This window comes from Sminthopsis crassicaudata, chromosome 2, assembly GCF_048593235.1.
Source record: "Sminthopsis crassicaudata isolate SCR6 chromosome 2, ASM4859323v1, whole genome shotgun sequence".
Classification (NCBI taxonomy): Eukaryota; Metazoa; Chordata; class Mammalia; order Dasyuromorphia; family Dasyuridae; genus Sminthopsis; species Sminthopsis crassicaudata.
This window is the reverse complement of record NC_133618.1, coordinates 454,076,155-454,096,247: the sequence shown is the minus strand read 5'-3', so window position 1 is coordinate 454,096,247 and position 20,093 is coordinate 454,076,155. Positions and strand designations below refer to the sequence as shown.

Here is a 20,093-nt window from a genome sequence, read left to right as displayed (position 1 = left end):
CATTGTACACTATTTATGTTACTGGGCACAGTGATCTCCTGGTTCTGCTTATTTCACTTTGCATCAGTTCATGTAAGTCTCTCCAGGTTTTTCTGAAATCATCCTGCTGGTCATTTCTTATACAGGACAGTAGTATTCCATCACAATCATACACCGCAACTTGCTGAGAATTTTTTTTCAAATTAATAAGCAAGATTAAGTTCTATTAGGTATTATATGCTACATACTCTGCTAAGTAGTAAGGACACAAAGAATTACAAAATAATCCCTGCCTCAAGGAACACGTACATGTTCTAATGAGAAAGGCAACATGTAAATAATTAGTGACATACGAAATATATTAAATGGCAAATGGAAGGTAGTCTCAGAAGGGAAGATGCCAACTTCTGGGAGAGATTGACTGGGAAAAGGTCTCCTAAAGAACATAGAATTTGAACTGAGTCTTGAAGGAAGCCTAAGAGGTTGCGATGATAATATTCCAAGCGTGGGGAATGTCCAGAATAAATGAACAGAGATAGAAGATGGACTTCTTGTGTGAAGGACAGAAAATAGGTTCATTGTGCTTGGCTCATAGAACTCATGAAGAAGAGTGAAGTAAAGAAAGACTGGAAAGGTAGGAAGTATACATGAAATACTTTAAATTGCAAACAGAGGACTTTGTTTGATATTGGAAGTAATAGGGAGCCGCTGGAGTTTGAGTGAGAAGGTGGTCCTTTCTAACACTAAGATTTTATGGGTTTTTTTTCTTTTTTAGTTGATAGCAAAACCTACAAGAAAACAAGAAAAATTGACTTATATGCCCTTACTGATCTAGAGAACACGTTAACAGCTGAATGTCTGGGATGGGGTGGGGGGAAGCACAATGATGCACTTTTAAGTTTAAGCAGTCAACAAAACAGTAAATCAGACCCTGATTTGTGTACTTGGCTAATTTCTTAATGTACAGATAGTTGTGCTCAAAATGCAACAGTTAGTTACAGAAAATCTCTGACTGTAACAACGGATGGTGCTCAATGAGCTCTTACCAAGGATTCATACAGACTATATGTATATTCATGCCGATCCTATAGTACTGCTGCTAACTGTCTGAGATTCTGTGTCAGTGAGCATACATCACCTCTGCTCTTGCAGATTAGCTGGAGAGGATATATGTAGATTTTTTGTCACCTAGCCGGAAGACTTAAAACAGAGAGTAAGGCAGCCCAATGAACAGCCTGGAACCAAAGCCAATGAGGGCACGCTTCTCTGGAAGAACAGAAGCAGTGGGTGCTGATGAACCCACTGGGAGAAAATCACTGTGCCCTGGCAGCCCCCAGCTCCTTGCAAGCTGAGTCTTCAGAGGCTCTGGCTCTTCCTGGCTTACTTGTTTTCTAGCCATTCGGGCTCTGTTCTTGTAGTGGGCCAGTCTTCATGTTTCTATGTGTAGGATTTTTCTCCCCTACAGAGAGACACAGAAAGAGTGTGTCTGTCTATCTCTCCTTTCTCATCTCTCTCTCTCTCTGTCTGTCTCTGTCTGTCTCTCTGTCTCTTTGTCTCTCTCTCCCTCCCTCTCTCTCTTTCATCTCTCTCCTGTCTCTGTCTCTGTCTCTTTCACTCACTCTATCTGCCTTTGCCTCTGTCTCTCTCTGTCTCTCTTTTTCTCTGTCTGTCTCTCTCTGTGTGTCTTCTCTGTGTGTCTGTCTCTGTCTCTTTCACTCTCTCTGCCTCTGTCTATGTGTGTGTCTCTCTTTCTCTCTGTCTCTCTGTCTCCTATCTCTTTCTATTTGGTTTCATTCTCCTACATAAGCATGGTTTGACCTATTTCAGGGAAGTGGAAGGAGAGATATTTCGGCTGGGAATGCGCCTTGAAGAGCTCATGGATGAGATAGATGACTTAAGACCCGAAGAACTCTCTCTAAGAACCCCTCCAGGAGAAAAGTACCGTGACAGCTCAACAGCTTCACCTGTATCAGATGCACCTACTCCATCTCCTGCTCCATTGGCTCAAGCCCCCATGCCAACTGTCCGCACCCCCTACCCTGAGGTAATTCCTTTTCCCACGACAGGAAGAAGGCAGTCCTCAAGCCCAGTGAGGAATGAACTACCTTAGACTTCTTGTTCCTTTTTCTTTTGTATTAAAACTTCAAGAGAATCTGTTTGAATCAGACTCAGCATTTACTATTAAAATATGCTTGGATTGATCAAGTAAGACATACAGTAGAATGCAAAAGACATTTATTAAGCACTTCTCATGGAATCAGATTTCAGAGGGCCTTAAATGCTGATCAAAGGAATTTAAACTTATTTTGGAAGTAATTAAGAACTTCTGAAGATTTTTGATAAGAGGACTGGTATGTCCAAATCTATGCCTAGGGAAATTTATTCTGGCAGCAGTGTGAAGGAGACTAGAAGGAAGAGAGATCAAAGATGGAAAGATCTGTTAGAAAGCTATTACAATAGTCCTAATAAGTGGACTAATAATAAGGATCAGACTGTGAGTGGTGGCAATGGGGAAAGTGACAGTCGTTGGGAGACAGAAAAGAGAGAGACAGAGAGAGAGAGAGAGAGAGAGACAGAGACAGAGAGAGAGACAGAGACAGAGAGACAGAGACAGAGAGGAAAGAGAGCCAGACACTAGGAGGGAGGAAAGAAGATTTTAGTGAAAGCAAGAAGTGAGTAGTAAAGCTAAAACAGACTCTGTACTCCTGATTTTTTTTTATAAACTAATGTATTCTCCAAGGATTTATATTTCTCAAGACTATTCTGTCCTGTTTGAGATCTAAGAGTGTCATTTCTTTTGAGTTACCGTTGCAAGGTGATTTTTTTTGTTTAATTATTTCAATCATATTTAACTCTTTATGACCCATTTGGGATTTTCTTCTCTGTAGTTTGCCATTTCTTTTTCCATCTCATTTTACAGATGAGGAAACTGAGGAAAATGGGGTTAAATGACCATCCCATGGTCAAACAACTAAGTGTCTGACAGGTCAGATTGGAACTTAGGAAGGAGAGTTTTACTGAGTTTAGCTCCTGCTCTCTCTCTCTCTGCCTTTTTTTTCCTTCTAGGATGCTGAAAATCAAGAGTAGTTATTGGATGTTAATCTTGTAAGTCCTGCTGTGCACTGGATGTTTCTGCTAGGAGTTAGGGTGATTGTGTTAATCAGTCCTTCCCCTGAGGGAAATTAGATTTCATACTCTTCCTCCTATACTCCACTCCATCTCCCATCTCTGCCATTGCTCTGACTGTCCCCATGTCTGGGATATTCTCCTTCCTCATTTCTGTCTCATGGGTTCTTTGGCTTCAGCTCAAATCCTATCTTCTGCAGAGACCTTTCTGGTCCCTCCCATTGCTATTACCTTCTCCTATGAGTTTCCCTTCCATTCACTCTATGTGTATCTTTCATAGATTTAATTTCATGTGGTTCCTTCCAGATAAGAATGTAAGCCCCTTGAAGGCAGGGACTATTCTGTCAGTGGCTAGAGATGGATCTAGAATCAGGGAGAACTGAAGTTCAAATCTGGACTCAGGCCCTTACTAGCTGTGTGACCCTAGGCAAGTCAGTTAACCCTATTTGCTTTAATTCCTTAAGTATGAAATGAGCTGGAGAAGGAAACGGCAAACCACTCTAATATCTTTTCTAAGAGAACCCCAAATGAGGTATAAAGAGTCAGATGGGACTGAAGTGACTGAACAAAGACAGGGCTTAGTATTGTGCCTGGTACTGCCTAATGCTTGTTGGCTAATTGCGAGGGGGAAGGACATTGGAGCAGGCTAAAATCTCAGTTCCAATATTTACTAGTTCTGTGACCCTAGGCAACTCATTTAGCATTTCTTAACTTTAATTTTCTCATCTGTAAAATGAAAATACTATTCACACTTCCTACTTTGTATGACTTTTATTTTCACACATATATATTATATGTGAAGAGCTACAGAAAATTGAGTTATTGTTAAAAGACGTGGTTAAGTGTATAATATGAAATATCTTGAAATACTTGCCAGAGAGTTACAAACAGTAGACTAAGGTCTGATGAGAGGAAGGGAAAGGAAGGGAAATAAGCATCATATTTTGCCTACTATGTGCTAGGAACTGTGCTATATCATTTGATCCTCACAACAACCCTGTGAGGTTAAGGGCTCCCCACTTAATAGTTAAGAAATTGAGACAAACAGAGATTAAGCGATTTGGCCAGGATCATATAGCTAGACTCGACTCTGATGTTCAAGTCTGGATTTTAATCCAGATCTTCCTGATTCCGGGGTCAGGAGAAAGGCCATTTTCTACAGGAGATCAGAGATGATTTTTTGGGTGGATCCTGCAACTGATCAGAGTTTTGGAAGAGAGAGGATTCTCACAGGCAAAGATGGGAAGGGAATGTATTTGAGAGCTGGGTTACAGAATGGTCAAAAAGAAAGAGGGAAGAATGTACATCTCATACTATGCTTGCGTGTTCTCTTGCTTATGCGACATGCCTTTCTATGGAAAAAAAGAGAGAGATCTATCCACTGAATCAGTTGACAGCTTTGTGTCACCTTCACATTTGAAAAGCCAACACACTGGATGATAGAGACACGATCCCAAAAAATCTCAAGAGAAATTAAGAAGATGAAATTTACCAAGGATAAATGTGAATTGTCCTATAAATTAATTTCACAAGTATGAGATAAGGCAGCCATGGTTTCTCCTCCCTCTCACTTTAAAAAAAAAAATAATTTGAAAATTTAGATTTGTTGTTGTATTTCAGTTATGTCTAACTTCTCATGGCCCCATTTGGGATTTTCTTGGCAAAGATACTGCAGGGGTTTGCCATTTCCTTCTCTGACTCATTTTACAGATGAGGAAACTGAGGTAAAAAGGGTCACATGGCTAGTAAATATCTGAGAACAGATTGGAACTCAGGACTTACTAACTTTAGGCTGGCATTCTATCCACATAGCTAGTACATTCACAAGTTTTATATATACACACACATATATATACATATATATAATGCATTATGAATTACATAAATTGACACATAATTGCATAAATGAATTTTCCCTGTGAGATGGGAAGAGTTGTCTCTCTTGCTTATTTTGTCCAGAACACAAATTAATTGGACTCTCCCCGACTCCTTGCCTCTCTTTCCCACAGACGCCAACTCTGCAGAATGGCCATGCTTTTCTGTGTGGAGTACATTCAGAAGTGAGCCCTGCCAGTAGTGAGTTAGAAGATGAGGGCCCAGGACTCCCACAGCCACTTCAGTACAAGCAGCTCCAAATGGAGCAGGATTTCCAGAGTCTTATAACCCGGTAAGTGTTCAAGGGTAGGGTCAGAGAGAGTCCCATTCACTTGTGAGAACTTCCCAACCTTCCTGGCTCTAGCCTATCCCAGCCTATAAAACTTTCCAACCCATTTTGTGTCCGAACAAGTTAGGGAGTGCACAGAAAGACCTGGTAAACTGTTAGGGAAAACTCAAAACCTTTATTATACTTAATATTTGATTACTGAGATATTCACTTTGCTGGAATGATATATGCTGTAGGTGATAAACTCAGCCCTTTTAGTTTCAATCCATATTAAAAAAATTTTCTTCAAGATATTTTGAGTCCTTTTTCCTATATGGATAAGTAGAATTTCAAGAATCCCTCATTTTTTCCCTTTGATCTCTGTGAGGAGCCATGGGGCTTTGGGACCATCGTTTTAAACATTAGTTCTGGCTGCTTAAGAATAAAAATGGAGAAGTACAACCTCAGTTGAATGTATATCAATTCTAGGAACATTCCAGGAAGATTTTTTTTAGACAAAATTACCAATACTCACTTGGTTTTTGTTGTTCACCTCTCCTATTCCTCCTGTAAGTTGAAAGTGGGGGAAAAAATCAGGTTAATTTGAGTTGTAGTGTGAGTAAGGAAATTTACCTCATTTCCAACTTACCCCCCTCCTGTTCCTTTCCTCCCTCCCCCAGGGGTTGTAGGGAATAATTTTTTTTTTCAATTTTTCATTTTCATTGCTGTCTTTGTCATTTTTCCTCCCTAAAGATGTTCCTTTCCTTCCTGTCCCCTACCCAGAAAACTATCCTTTTTAAAAGGGGGAAAAAAGAAAAGAAAAGGGAAGGATAGGTAAGTCAATACAACTAACCAACACATTAACTAAATCTGACAGCTTATGAAGTTCTGTACCCATAGCCCCCATTTCTGCAAACAAGAGAAAGATGCATTTTCTTATCTCTTCTTCAGGGAAAACCTTTGGCTTTTTATTATTATAATTACTCAGTAAGAGATGTTTTAAAAGCAGCATTTTCTTTTGGCTGCATTGAGTGTGAGAGAAAGTATCCTATGACTTTTTGGGTTGGAAGGAGGGTTGGGGGGAGGACAGGAGAAAGCTACACTTTGGAGAAGTCCTTTGGGAAACTCCATTGGCTTGGCCTATAGCTCAAGAGTTCTATATCCTTTGCAAACAAACGCTAGTTGATTATGTAGTAGTGGTGCAGTAGATAGGGTCTCAGACCTGAAGTCAAAAAGAGTCTCTTGATGAGTTTAAATTCAGCCTCAGACATCTCTTGGCTGTGTGATCTGCTTGCCTCAGTTTCCTCATCTGTAAAATGAGCTGGAGAAGGAATGGCAGAGGACTGCTGTATTTTTGCCAAAAAATTCCCAATGTAATCAAGAAGAGTCAGACATGACTGAGAATGACTGAAAGCTTTGCAATAGAGTACCTATCTCACCATACCACAGACTATATAGTGCTGCCTGGGCTTTATCACCCCCTCTACATAGGAAGATACAGTGCATCCATCATTATGACTAGAGAAAGGGTACTGCGGGAGTCAGATAACCATCATCTTTGGTGATGTATTCAGAGTGCAGATTGAGAGATAGTTTTTTGGACATAGCCCATGTGGAAATTTATTTTTCTTGACTATATATATATATATATTTACAACAGCTTTGTTTTTCTTTGCTTTTCCTTACCCCATCCCCATTGCAGGGAGGAGTTTTAATGGGGTGGGGTTAAAAGGGAGAGAGAATAGGTTTTTGCTAATTGACAAAAATAATTTTTAAAATTTAAAAATTTTAAATATGCAGGTTCAATAGGAAAAAATCAATTCTATCTTTGACACTTATTACCTTAGATCTTAGACAAATCACTTAACATCTCTGGGCCTCAATTTTCTTTTCAGTAAAATGGGGAATTGGATTAGATGCTTCTAAAGTCCTATCCAGCTCAAGATTTATGAACTTGTGAGCCTATGACTAGAATGTGCATTGTGGGGATTGCTGCTGAAGAGGCCTAGGAGATCTTTGCCAAGGGACAAACCACCTGGTTTGCTGATGGCTTTAGGGAGACCGAGATTGAGTCTATTAATGATTTGTGTAATTCACACAGAGAGGATTTGATGTAGATAACCAAGGGCAGTTATTTTCCAGTTCCACAAAATATAAGGACTAGAGTAAATGTGCTTCAGTCAAAATTGTAGGGATTAAAGTGAAATAATGGGATGAATCAGCAATCAGGAAGTACTGTGCTAAATGCAGGAATGCAAAGAAAATTAAAATAGTACTGTCCTACAGGCTTGTCACTAAAATCTGTTATAAGTATAGGTTGTGTTATGGAGATTTCTTTGAAAAATTTTGTAAGTTAACATGGAGTCTCATCTGCTGAATGAGTGAATATAATAATAATAATAATAATAGTTAATGCCTATGTGAAGGCAGGGGGATGGACTATATGACCTCTCAGAGTCCCTTCTGGCTCTTATAAAAGCTGCTCTGAGTCATAATCTAGTCATTTAGGGAGTCATCCATAAGAGGATCCACCGAATGACCTGCTTAAAAGAAGCATCTCATCCATCATTTAGAGACTGGATTGAGGATATGTCTCATTGATTAGTCCCCAGAAGTTTAGTCTTCAATCTTGAATATCAGTTCTTGGTCATGTCTGCCAGGTTTTCCCTGTCAAGAATACTACAGGACAGCCCCTGGTAATACTCAAATTCACACCTTTTTCTGTTTGATCCATTATAGATACCATAGTATCAAGTCCCTTCCTGATGCCATCAAGTTGGAAGGAGATCAGGAAGAGAAGGATTTCACCCATGAAGTTGATGGGTCAATTGCTAAGAATCCCAGTGCTTTTGAACCCAGCTCCAGGAGGACAGAAAAAGAGCAAGGGAAGCATCCGAACCTTCTTGAGTAAGACACTTGCTGTTCATTCTTTACTATTTTCAAGCATCTCCATGATAGAAGAGATTGAGTTAGTCCCTGGTCCAATTAAGGAAACTTTATTAATCACCCACTTTGTGCAAAGTACATAGTTTGGATTCAAAGACAAAAGCAAAGTAGTCTCCATCCTTGGAAACCTTAAAGGGGTAGGAGGTAAGGAGGAGAGGGAAATTTAGCATGTACTCAGATTAGTAAATAAAATGTAGTTTGAGGAGGGGGAGGGATCAGGGAAGGCTTCGTAAAGGAAGTGGTACCTGAGCTAAATCCTGAAGGAAGTATATGAAGAAGTGATAATCACAAAACAAAAACCCATAACTCTCTTTAAGAGAGATTTCCTTTTCTTCACAAGAAAAAAATTAGCACCCTGTACTTCCTGAGAATACTTCAAACAATGAGATATGATATCTCCCTTTTGTATATTGCTTTTTAAAAATATATTTTTATTTTAAATCTATTATTTTTATTTTTATATCACATTCATTTTTAACAGTTTTTATTTACCAGATATATGCATGGGTAATTTTACAGCATTGACAAATGCCAAATCTTTTGTTCTAATTTTTTCCCTCCTCCCCCCCCACAGATGGCAGGTTGACCAATACATATTCAATACGTTAAAGTATAAATTAAAAACAATATATGTATACATGTCCAAACAGGTTTTTTTTCTGTACAAAAAGAATCGGACTTTGAAATAGTGTACAATTAGCCTGTGAAGGAAATCCAAAATGCAGACAGACAAAAATAGAAGGATTGGGGATTCTATGTAGTGGTTCATAGTCATCTCCCAGAGTTCTTTCGCTGGGTATCACATTCATTTTCAACTATATCCCTCCTTCCTTACGTAGCTAGTGAGCCAATCCTTGTAACTAAGAATTAAAAAAAAAGAAAGATCAAAAAGTAGTTCAGCAAACCAGTGCCTCAGTTATGTCTGACAGTATCCCACTTCTGAAAAGAGGGGAAGGAGGTATGTTTTGTCATTTCTTTTCTTTTTTTCTAGGGCCACTGATTTATACTTTCCAAAGGCAGCTAGATGGTACATAAAGAATAAGACTTGAAGTCAGAAAGACCTGAGTGCAAGTTATGCTGCTTACTAATTATATAATACTAGACAAGTAATTGACTCTCCATGTGCCTCAGTTTCCTCATATCCCCATAGAATGGGGATAATGACAGCTCCTTCTTCACAAGGTTGTCATGAGATCAAATGAGGAAATACATGTAAAATGCTATATAAAGACTCATATATTTCATTTGTAAATATAATATTATTTATTTTATATGACGATATTTATGGTTGTTTATTATTATTACACCTCTCATGAGGTGGTTGGGCAGGGCTTATTGGATAGAAAAGCTAATAATAGCTTGGAGTGGGGGCTGCAGAGGATAGCTAATAAGGGCTTGTTATTAAACCCAAGTCTCCTGATTCTTGAAACTACCTTTCCACTGTGTTTTCATATGCCTGCCCTACCAATGGGCAGCTTCAGCTTCAACACTGATTGCCATCCTGATTCCTTCACCACTTAAATGGATCTGTTGATTTCCTTCCATGGGGCTGGGGCACCCCATCTCATCATCCTAGGTACCAATTAGCCACTTCTTTTTCCATAAATATTACATAGAAAGTTTACCTGACACAAGAGACCTTCATACTGCCTCTTTGAAAAATTTCATGGGCACCAGGGAAACATTTTGGTAACATACCAGCCTGTTACCCCTCAGTCCCCCTCCTCTTCTGGTCATATGTTTCCTCAAGGCTCTATCTTATTCTTTGCTCATGAGCTCCATAGTAGCCTTGCATGCATGTGAGTCTGGACTTCTTTTCCTAAAGACCCACAATCCTGACCAGGAACTTCTCAGTTGGAGCCCTTAATTAGGGAATTTTTCTTTGTCTACAATCCTAGAACTTCCAGAGGGCCTCCTCCCCTTCCCCATCCTCCAGATGCGAAGTGAACTCAAGGACTAGGGCCTGAGGAGCCCCAGGAAGGATGAAGCTGACACCTGTTTTCATTTTTTATCAGGGAATCTATGGAGCAGAGGCAATCAACCCAGCTAGAGCTGCGGCCATCAGCGAGGAGTGACCGGCACTTGGGTGGGCTTCTCCAAAGTCCCATTGCTCAGCCACCCGCATCCACCCCCAAGCTCACTCCACCAGCCTCAGAGCAAAAGCAGCTGTCTTCGCACCCGAGCAGCATCACCAGCTTGGCTGGCAGTGGCCTTTCGGGCTCTCTGCCGCTTCAGAAGGCTTTCCATTCAGCCAGTGCCCCTCAGCTGGTAAGGAATTTTGATGTGAGTCACTATAAGGTAACAAACATGTGTGGGAAATATATAATCTATGCTTCTAGAAAAAGGCATGCTTTAATTTATGGCTCGCAAGCTGTTTTCTGAAGTTGTCAGCCAAACAGTGATGGGATAGGGAAAAGAGTAATGGCAAGAGCCCTGAGTTTGAGTTCAGACTCCGACTCTTAGAAGCAGTGATAAGTCACTATCTCTCTGAGAATCAGTCCTTCATTTGTAAAATAGGAATGATAATAATGATATTGATCATAATAATATAGCACCTCATAATTCTGTAGAGCTTTTAGGTTTATCAAGGGACCTTTCTTCACAACTTTATGAGGTATATATATATAAAAGAGTTTGACCCTTCCCTCTAATGACAATGATAAAGAAGAAGACCATGTGTTTACATGGCCAGAAAGACCAATGAAATAATACTGAGCATCAGGAAGAGAACTAGAATTGAGACATAAAATATATTCTTATTATTAAAATTATTTTTATTTCATTAAATATTAACCAATTACATGTAAAAAGTTTTTAATAATCATATTACAAGTCCTTATTTGGTAGGACTTCTTTATCTATTTTTTCCAAATACTGTATATAGTATGGAGATTAATTATTCCTTAACTATTTGATAGAATCCATTTGTGAATCCATGTGGTCCTCCTTAGGGCACTCTTTGATGGCTTCCTCAATTTTTTCTAAGATGGAATTACTTAAATATTCTATAATTTGCTGCAGTTTATATTTTTGAAAAATTCATCCATTTAATTTAAATTGCCAGTTTTACTAGCATATAATTGGGCAAAATAACTCCTAATAATTGCTTTAATTTCATCTTTATTGAAAATAATTTTTATAATATTTATTTGGTTCTTTCTTTTTTAAAATAAAATTAACCAATGTCTTATTTTTTTTATTAGTTTATTGGCCCTCTTATCTTCATTTTTGGTATGCTGGTTTGGTATTAGGGATTTTTAATTTTTTTTTTCTAATTATTATGGAGTTTTTTTGGTTGCTTGCCCAGTTCATTAATCTTTTTCTTTTTCTGTGTTATTAATGTACACATTTAGTGTTATAAAATTTTCTTAAATACTGGTTTGGCTATATCCCACAAATTTAGAAATATTGTCTCACTGTTATCATTCCCTTTAATGAAATTATTGTTTCTATGATTTGCTCTCTGAACTCACTCATTTTTAGGGTTAGATTATTTAGTTTACAATTAGCTTTAAATCTATGCTTCTACAGCTATTTATTAAATATGATTTATTGCATCATGGTTTGAAAAGGATGCATTTGGTTGTGAAAGTTTCACGTCCCAAAACATGGACATTTTTGGGGGGAGAGTGTTTTGTACAGCTGAGAAAAAGGTACACTTCTATCTCTATTCAATTTTCTCCAGAGATCTGTCATATCTAACTTTTCTAAGATTCTATTAATCTCTCTCTTTTGACTTCTTTCTCATTTATTTTGAGGTTAGATTTATCTGGTTCTGAAAAGGTAAAATTGTGGTGTCACCTACTAGTTTTACTGTCTGTTATTGCCTTTTGTAATTCATATAACTTTCCCTTTAAAAATTTGGATGTTATGGGGCAGCTAGGTGGTGCAGGAGATAGAGCACCAGTCCTGAAGTCAGGAGGAGTTGAGTTCAAATTTGACTTCAGACACTTAACACTTCCTAGCTGGGTGACCCTGGGCAAGTCACTTATCTAATTGACTCAGCAAAACAAAAAAAAAAGAATTTGGGTGCTATGTCATTTGATGTATATATGTTTGGTATTACTGTTTCTTCATTGTCTGTTGTTCCTTTTGGCTAGATGTTGTTTTCTTGCTTATTCCTTTTAATTAGATCTATTTTTGTTTTTGCTTTGTCTGAAATCATGGTTACTTCCCCCTTTTGTTTTTTTTTTTTTGTTTTGTTTTGTTTTGTTTTGTTTTTTACTTTAGCTGAAGCATAATAGATTCTCCTTCAGCTCCTTAACTTTGTATTTCTCTATTTCAAGTGTGTTTCTTTTAAACAAAACGCTTTTGGATTCTAATTTCTTATGGGTCAGTTCATTCTATTCATGTGCCTAATTATGACTACTAGCTGTACATTTTCTTCCAACCTATTTTCTTCTGTTTATCCTTCTCTCTCCCTTTTTATCCTATTCCTCCACAAAGTCTGTTTTGCTTTTAATTACTGCTCCCTTTTATATGTCTTGGTTTGGAACTTTATGTTCCAGTGGGGCTGTTCCACTGCCGGAGTGGTGAAGGATATTGTCAAGTTTGAGGCTTTTTCACACTGCTGCTTTCAGAACTAGTTCTGGGATTTTGGAAGGTTTTGGCTCTTCTAAGGTGGTTACGATCATCTCTGGCTTGAAATCTCCCCACTGGCTTGAAATCACCATCACTAGTCACAGCCTTGGTGTTTCATCCATGTCGGCTCCAGATCAGCCTTCTCATCCATGTCACAGAGATCTCCTTCCAACCTCCTATACTATCTTGGTCTGGAAGGATATGCACTCTGATCTTTTGTTGATTCTCCCTCTCCATATTTTGGCTGGAGCCATTGTTTTAAAGTTGTTTGTAGGGGGATGTTGAGAGAGTTCAGTTGAAGTGTTTCTCTCACTATCTTGGTTCCACTCCCCGAACTCTATGCTCCTTTTCTTACACAAGTCCTGATGGCCACACACACCCTACCATGGTAAATTCTGGTCAATGAGCATCTAGAAACCTAGCTTAAGCCAAAAGTCCTCCCTTCTAAATCTTTAAATCTCAGAATTAAAGGAGGAACCTTAGGCATTATCTAGCTCTGACTGCAGTCTTTTCTCCACGAATATTTAACTACAAAATCCAGTCTTTTCTGACAAATGCTACTTTCTAAAAATCCCACAATGGCCTGGGGATTAATCTATTTTCTTCATTCTGGGGACCATTATTATGAAAGAATCTAGGAATACTTTAGTCTGAAAAAGAGAAGACTTCGCTAAGGAGAACGTAATAATCAGTATTTTGATAGTTGTAATCCAGAAAAGTAAAAGCTTCCATCACAAAGATGGGTGAGAAATGTTTGGGAGACACTTTGGCTTCATAGCATTGTTCAAATACAAGCTTGGCAAGGAGAAAAACATGTCGGCTTGATTAAGCAGCAGCTTCCTAATAGAGCTGCCCCAAAGTGCAGTCCTGGGAAATAGTGAGTTACCATCAGTAGAGACCTTCAAACAGAGGGTGGATGATATCTGTCCTGGTTGATGATATTTGCAGAGGGGATATATCTAGTTTAGGCACAGTTGGGGTCCTCAGAAATCTGTCCCAATTCTGAGGTTCAGTTGGTCTGTGAAAGCTGGAATTCTGGACCAACTTCCAAAGGGTAAGAATATAATTGGTGTTAAGGAGAACTGTTACTACTTTTCAGGAACACCGGATAGTATCTCCAGAAACTGACAGCGGCTTTGTGGGATCTGAAACCAGCAGGGTATCTCCATTAACTCAGACTCCAGAGCACCGACTTTCCCATACCAGGTAAAGCAGTTCATATTTCTGCCTCCCTTTCCATGGTTCATTTGCAAAATGAGGAATCTGGATGAGATGGTCTCTAAGTTCTTTTTCGAGCTCTAAATCTTATGAATATATGAACCAGATAATCTTTGAGAGGGTGTGGGCTAAAAGCACTTGGACATGAATTTATCCAAGGCAAGAAAAGGAACAGTGCAAGTGGGCCTACTGACATTTTTTTTAAATTAAAGATTTGTGTTTTCAAAACATAGGCAAACATAGACCCTTGCAAAACCTTGTGTTCCAAATTATTCCCCCTTTCCCCTACCTCTTCCCCTAGATGGCAAATAGTCCAATAGATGTTAAATATGTTTTTGAAAATACATGTTAAATCCAATATGCATACATATTTATACAATTTTCTTGCTATACAAGAAGAATCAGATCAAAAAGAAAAAAATGAGAAAGAAAACAAAATGCACACAAACAACAACAAAAGAACTGAAAATGCTATATTGTGACCCACACTCAGTTCCCATAGTCCTCTCTCTGAATGTAGATGGCTCTCTCCATCATAAGATGATGGAACTGGCCTGAATCACCTCATTGTTGAAAAGAGCCACATATATCAGAATTGATCATCATATAATCTTTTTGTTGCCATCTGACATTTTTCTTTGTCACAGTATGTCTTTTGGTACCAGTGACTCGAGGCGATTACCCCAGTCATCTACAGCGTGTCTACCCCCAGCTCCATCCTCCCCCCATCCAGGAAGGGACCAGCTTGTCGCCAGAGTGTCCTCTGGGCTTAGCACATCAGAGGACCAGGCCCAGAGGTCCGGCCCAACGCCTACCAGTCCCCCAAAGAAGTGGACAAGGAGCTTCCACCACAAATCGGGTCCAGGTACAAAGATGGGTGAGTGGATGGAGCATGTAAGGAATGTTTGGGTAACAATCTGCCTCCATAGCATTGTCCAAATGCTATGTGTGGGAATCAGGGTAGGGAGGGAATTAAATACCCTGCAGCCCATGTCCTTGGAGGCTGGGCCAGGGCTGGGATCATTAGTGATTAGTTCCAGAGGATCTGATGGAGCAGGTGCCCATCTGTGTCCTCCCCCTCCCCAAAAACCTATAGGTATGCTGATTGATTTTTTGACTCCTGGATTAATAACCTCCCTGAGACTAATTTTCAACCTTATCTAGCTCCTTCCTGTATCTTTTTCTTATCAGACGACTTGGATGGTGAGGACCATGATGGAGCCCATAGCCAGTATTCCCATGGCAGAGAACGTGGCCAGTCTCCTGATCTCACCCCTTCTGAGGAAGCCCATCAAGAGAAAGCACAAGACCCACTACGCAACCTCATCTCCCGGGAAGTCAGAGAGTGAGTCCCCTGTGACTATTTAAGAGAGAAAGTTGTAGAGCAGGTAGAAGGACAAAAGGTCATCGGCTCCACTATCTCCATTTTATAAATAGGAAAAACTTAGGAAATTTTTTTAATTAGGTACCACTGTCTTGAATGTCACATTTCCTTCTTCCTATTTTTAGGGGAAATGGTAGAGAAAATATGCAGCTTTCCAGATGCTGAGATTCCCTGTCACTACCCTTATCCTAGAGGGAATGCCTTGGCAGGAAAAGAAAATGTTGCTTAATTGCCTTTTTCTCCCACTTGGACTATGTGAGAATCTCTGCTGAGTTCTTAGCCAAATACTGTCTTTCTGCTGAGAAAGCTTAGATAAGCAGTGGTTTTAAATGTTTTCTGTTAGTTTCCATTTGCTTTTGGAGAGTGGTAGGCATTTTTCTGGGCTGTTGGTCCATAGCTGTCAGCATAGACAAACATTGTTTAGCTGTGAAAAAACCTGTAGATTTTTTATTCTTGAGACCCTCTTATTAGATCATAGAACATGGAATGTTGGACATAGAAAAGACCTTAGAGACCAGCTAGTGTAAGAGCTCCGTTTTGAAGCTAAGGAAAGAAAGGTCCAGAAGGGATAAATAATTTGCCTAAAGTCACACAGTTGGTATGTAAGTGACAGGGGCAAAGTTGGACCTACGGCCTACCCCAAAGTTAGAGCTGAAAGGGCCTCTTCCAATGCCTTCTCTCTTCCAGGGATTCTCAATGTGGGGCCTGTGTTTTTTTTTTTTCCTCAATATACTAAATACTGTATTTCGATATAATTGGCTTCCATTATAACTTACATGTATTTTGCACATTTAAAAACATTCTTTTGAGAAGAGGTCCACAGGATTTACCAGATTGCCAAAAGGGTCCATGACATACATAAAACACACATGCATGTAAAACCATTAAGAGCCCTTCAGAATAAAGACAGACAAGCCCAGAAACCTATAATTCACAGTTAAAACTAAGGTTTTCAGAGGCAGCTGGGTAGTCCTAATACTAGCAAGTACTAGACCCAGAGGCAAGGAGACCACAGTTCAAATCCTACTTCAAGCACTTACAAACTATGTGATCCCAGCCAAGTCACTTAACCCAGTCTGCCTAAGTTTCTCCACCTGTAAAATGGGGATAATAATAGCTTCTGCCTTCCAAGGTTATTGTGAGGATCAAATGAGAGACTATATGTAAAGTACTTTGCAGGCCTTAAAACAGTATGACATTTATATAATGTATCTAGTATAAATATAATATAAATAAATACAATTATTATCCCTCCCAGGATGAGCTCTTATATAAGGAAACCTTAATCAAATAGATTCAGAGTCCAAAGCATCTACTCCCAGCAGCATTTGCTGTTAATCCTTGTAGTAATGAACTGAGAGTCTAACAGACCATGAATTAGAGAGTAAACAAGCCAGGCCCATCTAAAGCCAGGCTCTAATTCTCTTTTATCCCCCTGACTGACCAGATCCCCTCCCCCATCAGTGACCCTGCCAGGCGTGCCAGTTGCCCGGAGCTCACTGCCCAGCCAGTGGTGATGGGCAGGAATGCTTTCCCCAGCCCACACGCGGACAAACATCTCCTGATTGTGCAGCCCCAACAAATGTCTCCATGGGGATTGCTAGGGAACCAGCCACTCAGCCACGTGCAGTTCCAGCAGGTTCTAAGCTCCGGCTATTCCAAGGCTGTAGAACTAGGAGATACAGAGGTCCCCTAAGGGCCTCTCCTTCCCCATTCTCTCAGTCTGGAAAGAAGCCTTGGGAGAAAGGCCACTTTTGGGGGAAGAGTTAGGAGGGTTGTGATCTCTCAAGAACCTGGCCGAGTCAAGGAGTCTAGAGGAGCTGTACTGCTCGGGAAGATGGCCACGGCAGTCCCAAAGATGCTGGATCCCTCCGTCCTGTGTGTATGCGAGCCGCGCCTGTGGGGGTGGGAAACCGGCCTGGGGCCATAAAGTGACTCTGGATGAAGGGGGTCTTTTAACATCCCAGCCCTTGAGAGGAAACCCACTTCAGAAAGGGCCCAAGTCTCTGTTTCTAGCAAATGAATCAAGGGGACTAGCATCTGATGGAGTGAGAAGAAAACTCAGGTTTGAAGCGCAAAGGACCTGAATTCAAATCCCGTCTCTTGCAGCTTGCTAGCCAGACACCTCTGTGTCTTCACTTGAGTGTTCTTTATGTGTAGAATAAAACGACTGGGCTTATTGTTCCCTTAAGTCCCTTTCGGTTTTTTCCAGCTCCATTCCTTACCCCGCCTCCATTTTAAAAGATGAAGAATTGGAAGTACAAATAGTAAAAACTACTTTTCTAAGGTCACAGAACAAGACAGTGGCAAAGTTCTAAATTAGAATTCAGGTCTCTTCACTCCCAGTCCAATGTCCCATGCTACCTCTAGTAGAAAACTAACCACTATTTCTGTTCAGACTTTGGGGGAAAGGAAATGGGGAGACAGGAAGAGGGGAGCTGATGAATTAAGATGACCTTGCAGCAAGGATGTGGTAGTAGTTGGGACATTTTATCTATATTTTACCAGCCTTTTTTACTCATGTCATATTGCTCATGTTTTGCTCTAGCCCACTGATTTCTCCAGTCCTGTTGGTGGGGATAGCAAATATTTACAGTGAATTTCCCTCCATCATCCAAGGGAGGATGTTAAAAACAACTCTTCTTTCCCATTCATTCTGGCAGCTTGTGGAAGTCACGGAAAAAACCCAAGTCTTGGAATAAAAAACTAGAATCTTGATTCTGCCACTTGCTATAATATGTGTGACCTTTGGTAAATTACTTCTCTTCTCAGCTTCTATTTCTTCATCTGTAAAAAGAGGGAACTAAAAGAGGTGACGTGATCCTCTAGGGGATGTGGGATCCTCTGACCTATGGGAACCCCTAAAGAACTTAAGGGAAAAGCTCCTACTCTTTTCACCCACTCCACCTCAATTCGCCTCAACAGAAAATTCTCCTTGATTGGTTTAAATACAGTCAAATTTCTACTGCATGGATAACAACCAAAACTCTTTATTAACAAGAATCTCACCCTATCCCCCTGAGCTAGGCAGAGACATCATGGCGGGGGGAGTATTCAGAATACCCAGGAGATAGCTATTAGAATTCCTGCTCCTTAGGAAAAGAGTCTGGGATTTTTGGTTTTTGCCTTTCTCTATCCCCCGTGCTCACAGCACAAGGTCTGGCTCATAGGAAGTGTTCCAGTCAAGGCTTATCGATTGGCTGATATATTGAGAGCCCAGCAGAGTCCCCCTCATTAGAGAGATTGGAGAGGAAAGAATTGGGGAGAAAAGAGGCAGACAATGAGTTTTACCCTCTGAATAAGCCTTCAGGGACTGGGCCCACTGAGGAAGATGTCAAGTTGAATACATGGCCACTGTTTTTCTCTTTACCTGTTCTCCTTATGGTATAGGAGGAAAGGGTCAGAGGACCCGAGCTAAATCCCAGTTCTTCAACTTACTGCTTTTGAGACTTTAGATATATTGCTTAAATTCTCAGTTTCCTCAGCTATAAAATAAACCTTTGATAGTCAGCTGGGTCTAAACCAATGGTTCTGTGGTGCCTAAAAATCATAAGGCTGCCAGAATCAGCAGATGCAGGCCCTTCCCTTGGGTCTAAGACAAAATGGTCACAGGAGCCCCTTAGCTTCCCCCCATTGCCTTCTGCTCACTGACTCTATTTCTGTGGCAGCCAAGCCATCCGGGCCCTCCAGCAAGAAGTGACCCGACTCCGAGAGAGGATAGAAGCCAGCTTGAACAACCCACCTCGGAGCAGCTCGAGCCATAACTTCCACCAAGCGACCAGGGCTCGGAGCCGGCTTGCAAAGGACCCCTTGGCTTCAGGGAGCCCTTCCCACCTCAGGTGTGTACATCCCTCACAGAAGCTCAGGTTGGCAGGGCCTCAGAGGTGATGCAGGGAGCTCATGCTTGAAAAGCTACCAAGTGGCCTTCTAGGTTCCTCTTGGAACTGCAAAGGCGCACCTGCTGCTGTCAGTGACATTGAACCATACGATTCCAAAACTGATGTTAATTAAAGCAAATCTAACACTAACAGCTCTTTAAATACTTCTTGTTATTATTTGTTTATTTGTTGTTGTTGAACTGTGGCCAATTCTTCATGATCCCATGGACCATAGCACTGAGGTTCTTCATTTTCCACTATTTGTTGTTTCCATGTTACTTATTTCTCCATTTAACTCTGCTGCCACCTTTTCCTTTTATCCTTAATCTTTCCCAGTGTCAGGGTCCTCACTCTGCTCCAGCCTTGTCTTTCTTTCCCAGGTTCACTCATCTTGTTCTTTTAATCGTTCCTTATATGAAATGGTCTCTGATTCTCTCAGCATCCTCATTAACTTCCTCTGAATGTTCCCCAGCTTGGCAACAACCTTCCTAAGATGTGGTACACAATTCTCTGTTTGAGATCTTCCCAGGATAGAAGGATGAGAGTGTCCAGCACAGAGAACTCTCTATATGTGACCTGACCAGGACAGAGGATGAAGGGTGGAACAATCCCATATCCTTGATCATTCTAATGTTCCCTATGGCTCTTTTGAAGCAGCTCACTAAGTGTGGGGACTTAAACTTTGAGTTCAGCTTCCTATTTTCCCGCTGAAAGTATGTTTCCTTGCCATGATGGCACCAGGGATCTAAAACAATAAGTGCATCTCCCATATGAGATCTTACTGTCACAAAGCAATGTGGGATATGGGAAAATATGGATGTCATCTTTTAGGAAGGGG

General features: G+C 40.3%; 1 protein-coding gene across 6 annotated transcripts in view; it reads left to right on the top strand.

Moving 5' to 3' along the window:
• Positions 1-20,093, top strand: part of AKNA (AT-hook transcription factor) — a 66,602-nt gene that overhangs the window by 32,820 nt on the left and 13,689 nt on the right. For 5 of the 6 annotated variants that reach the window (XM_074292883.1, XM_074292885.1, XM_074292886.1 and 2 more), the window contains 9 exons: positions 1,807-2,023; positions 5,115-5,272; positions 6,002-6,082; positions 7,988-8,155; positions 10,210-10,477; positions 13,875-13,981; positions 14,641-14,870; positions 15,185-15,338; positions 19,046-19,216. In XM_074292883.1, the coding sequence (XP_074148984.1) occupies positions 1,807-2,023; positions 5,115-5,272; positions 6,002-6,082; positions 7,988-8,155; positions 10,210-10,477; positions 13,875-13,981; positions 14,641-14,870; positions 15,185-15,338; positions 19,046-19,216 (1,554 nt within the window). The remainder of the gene's footprint in view (positions 1-1,806; positions 2,024-5,114; positions 5,273-6,001; positions 6,083-7,987; positions 8,156-10,209; positions 10,478-13,874; positions 13,982-14,640; positions 14,871-15,184; positions 15,339-19,045; positions 19,217-20,093) is intronic. The other variant, XM_074292888.1, reaches the window with a different exon arrangement.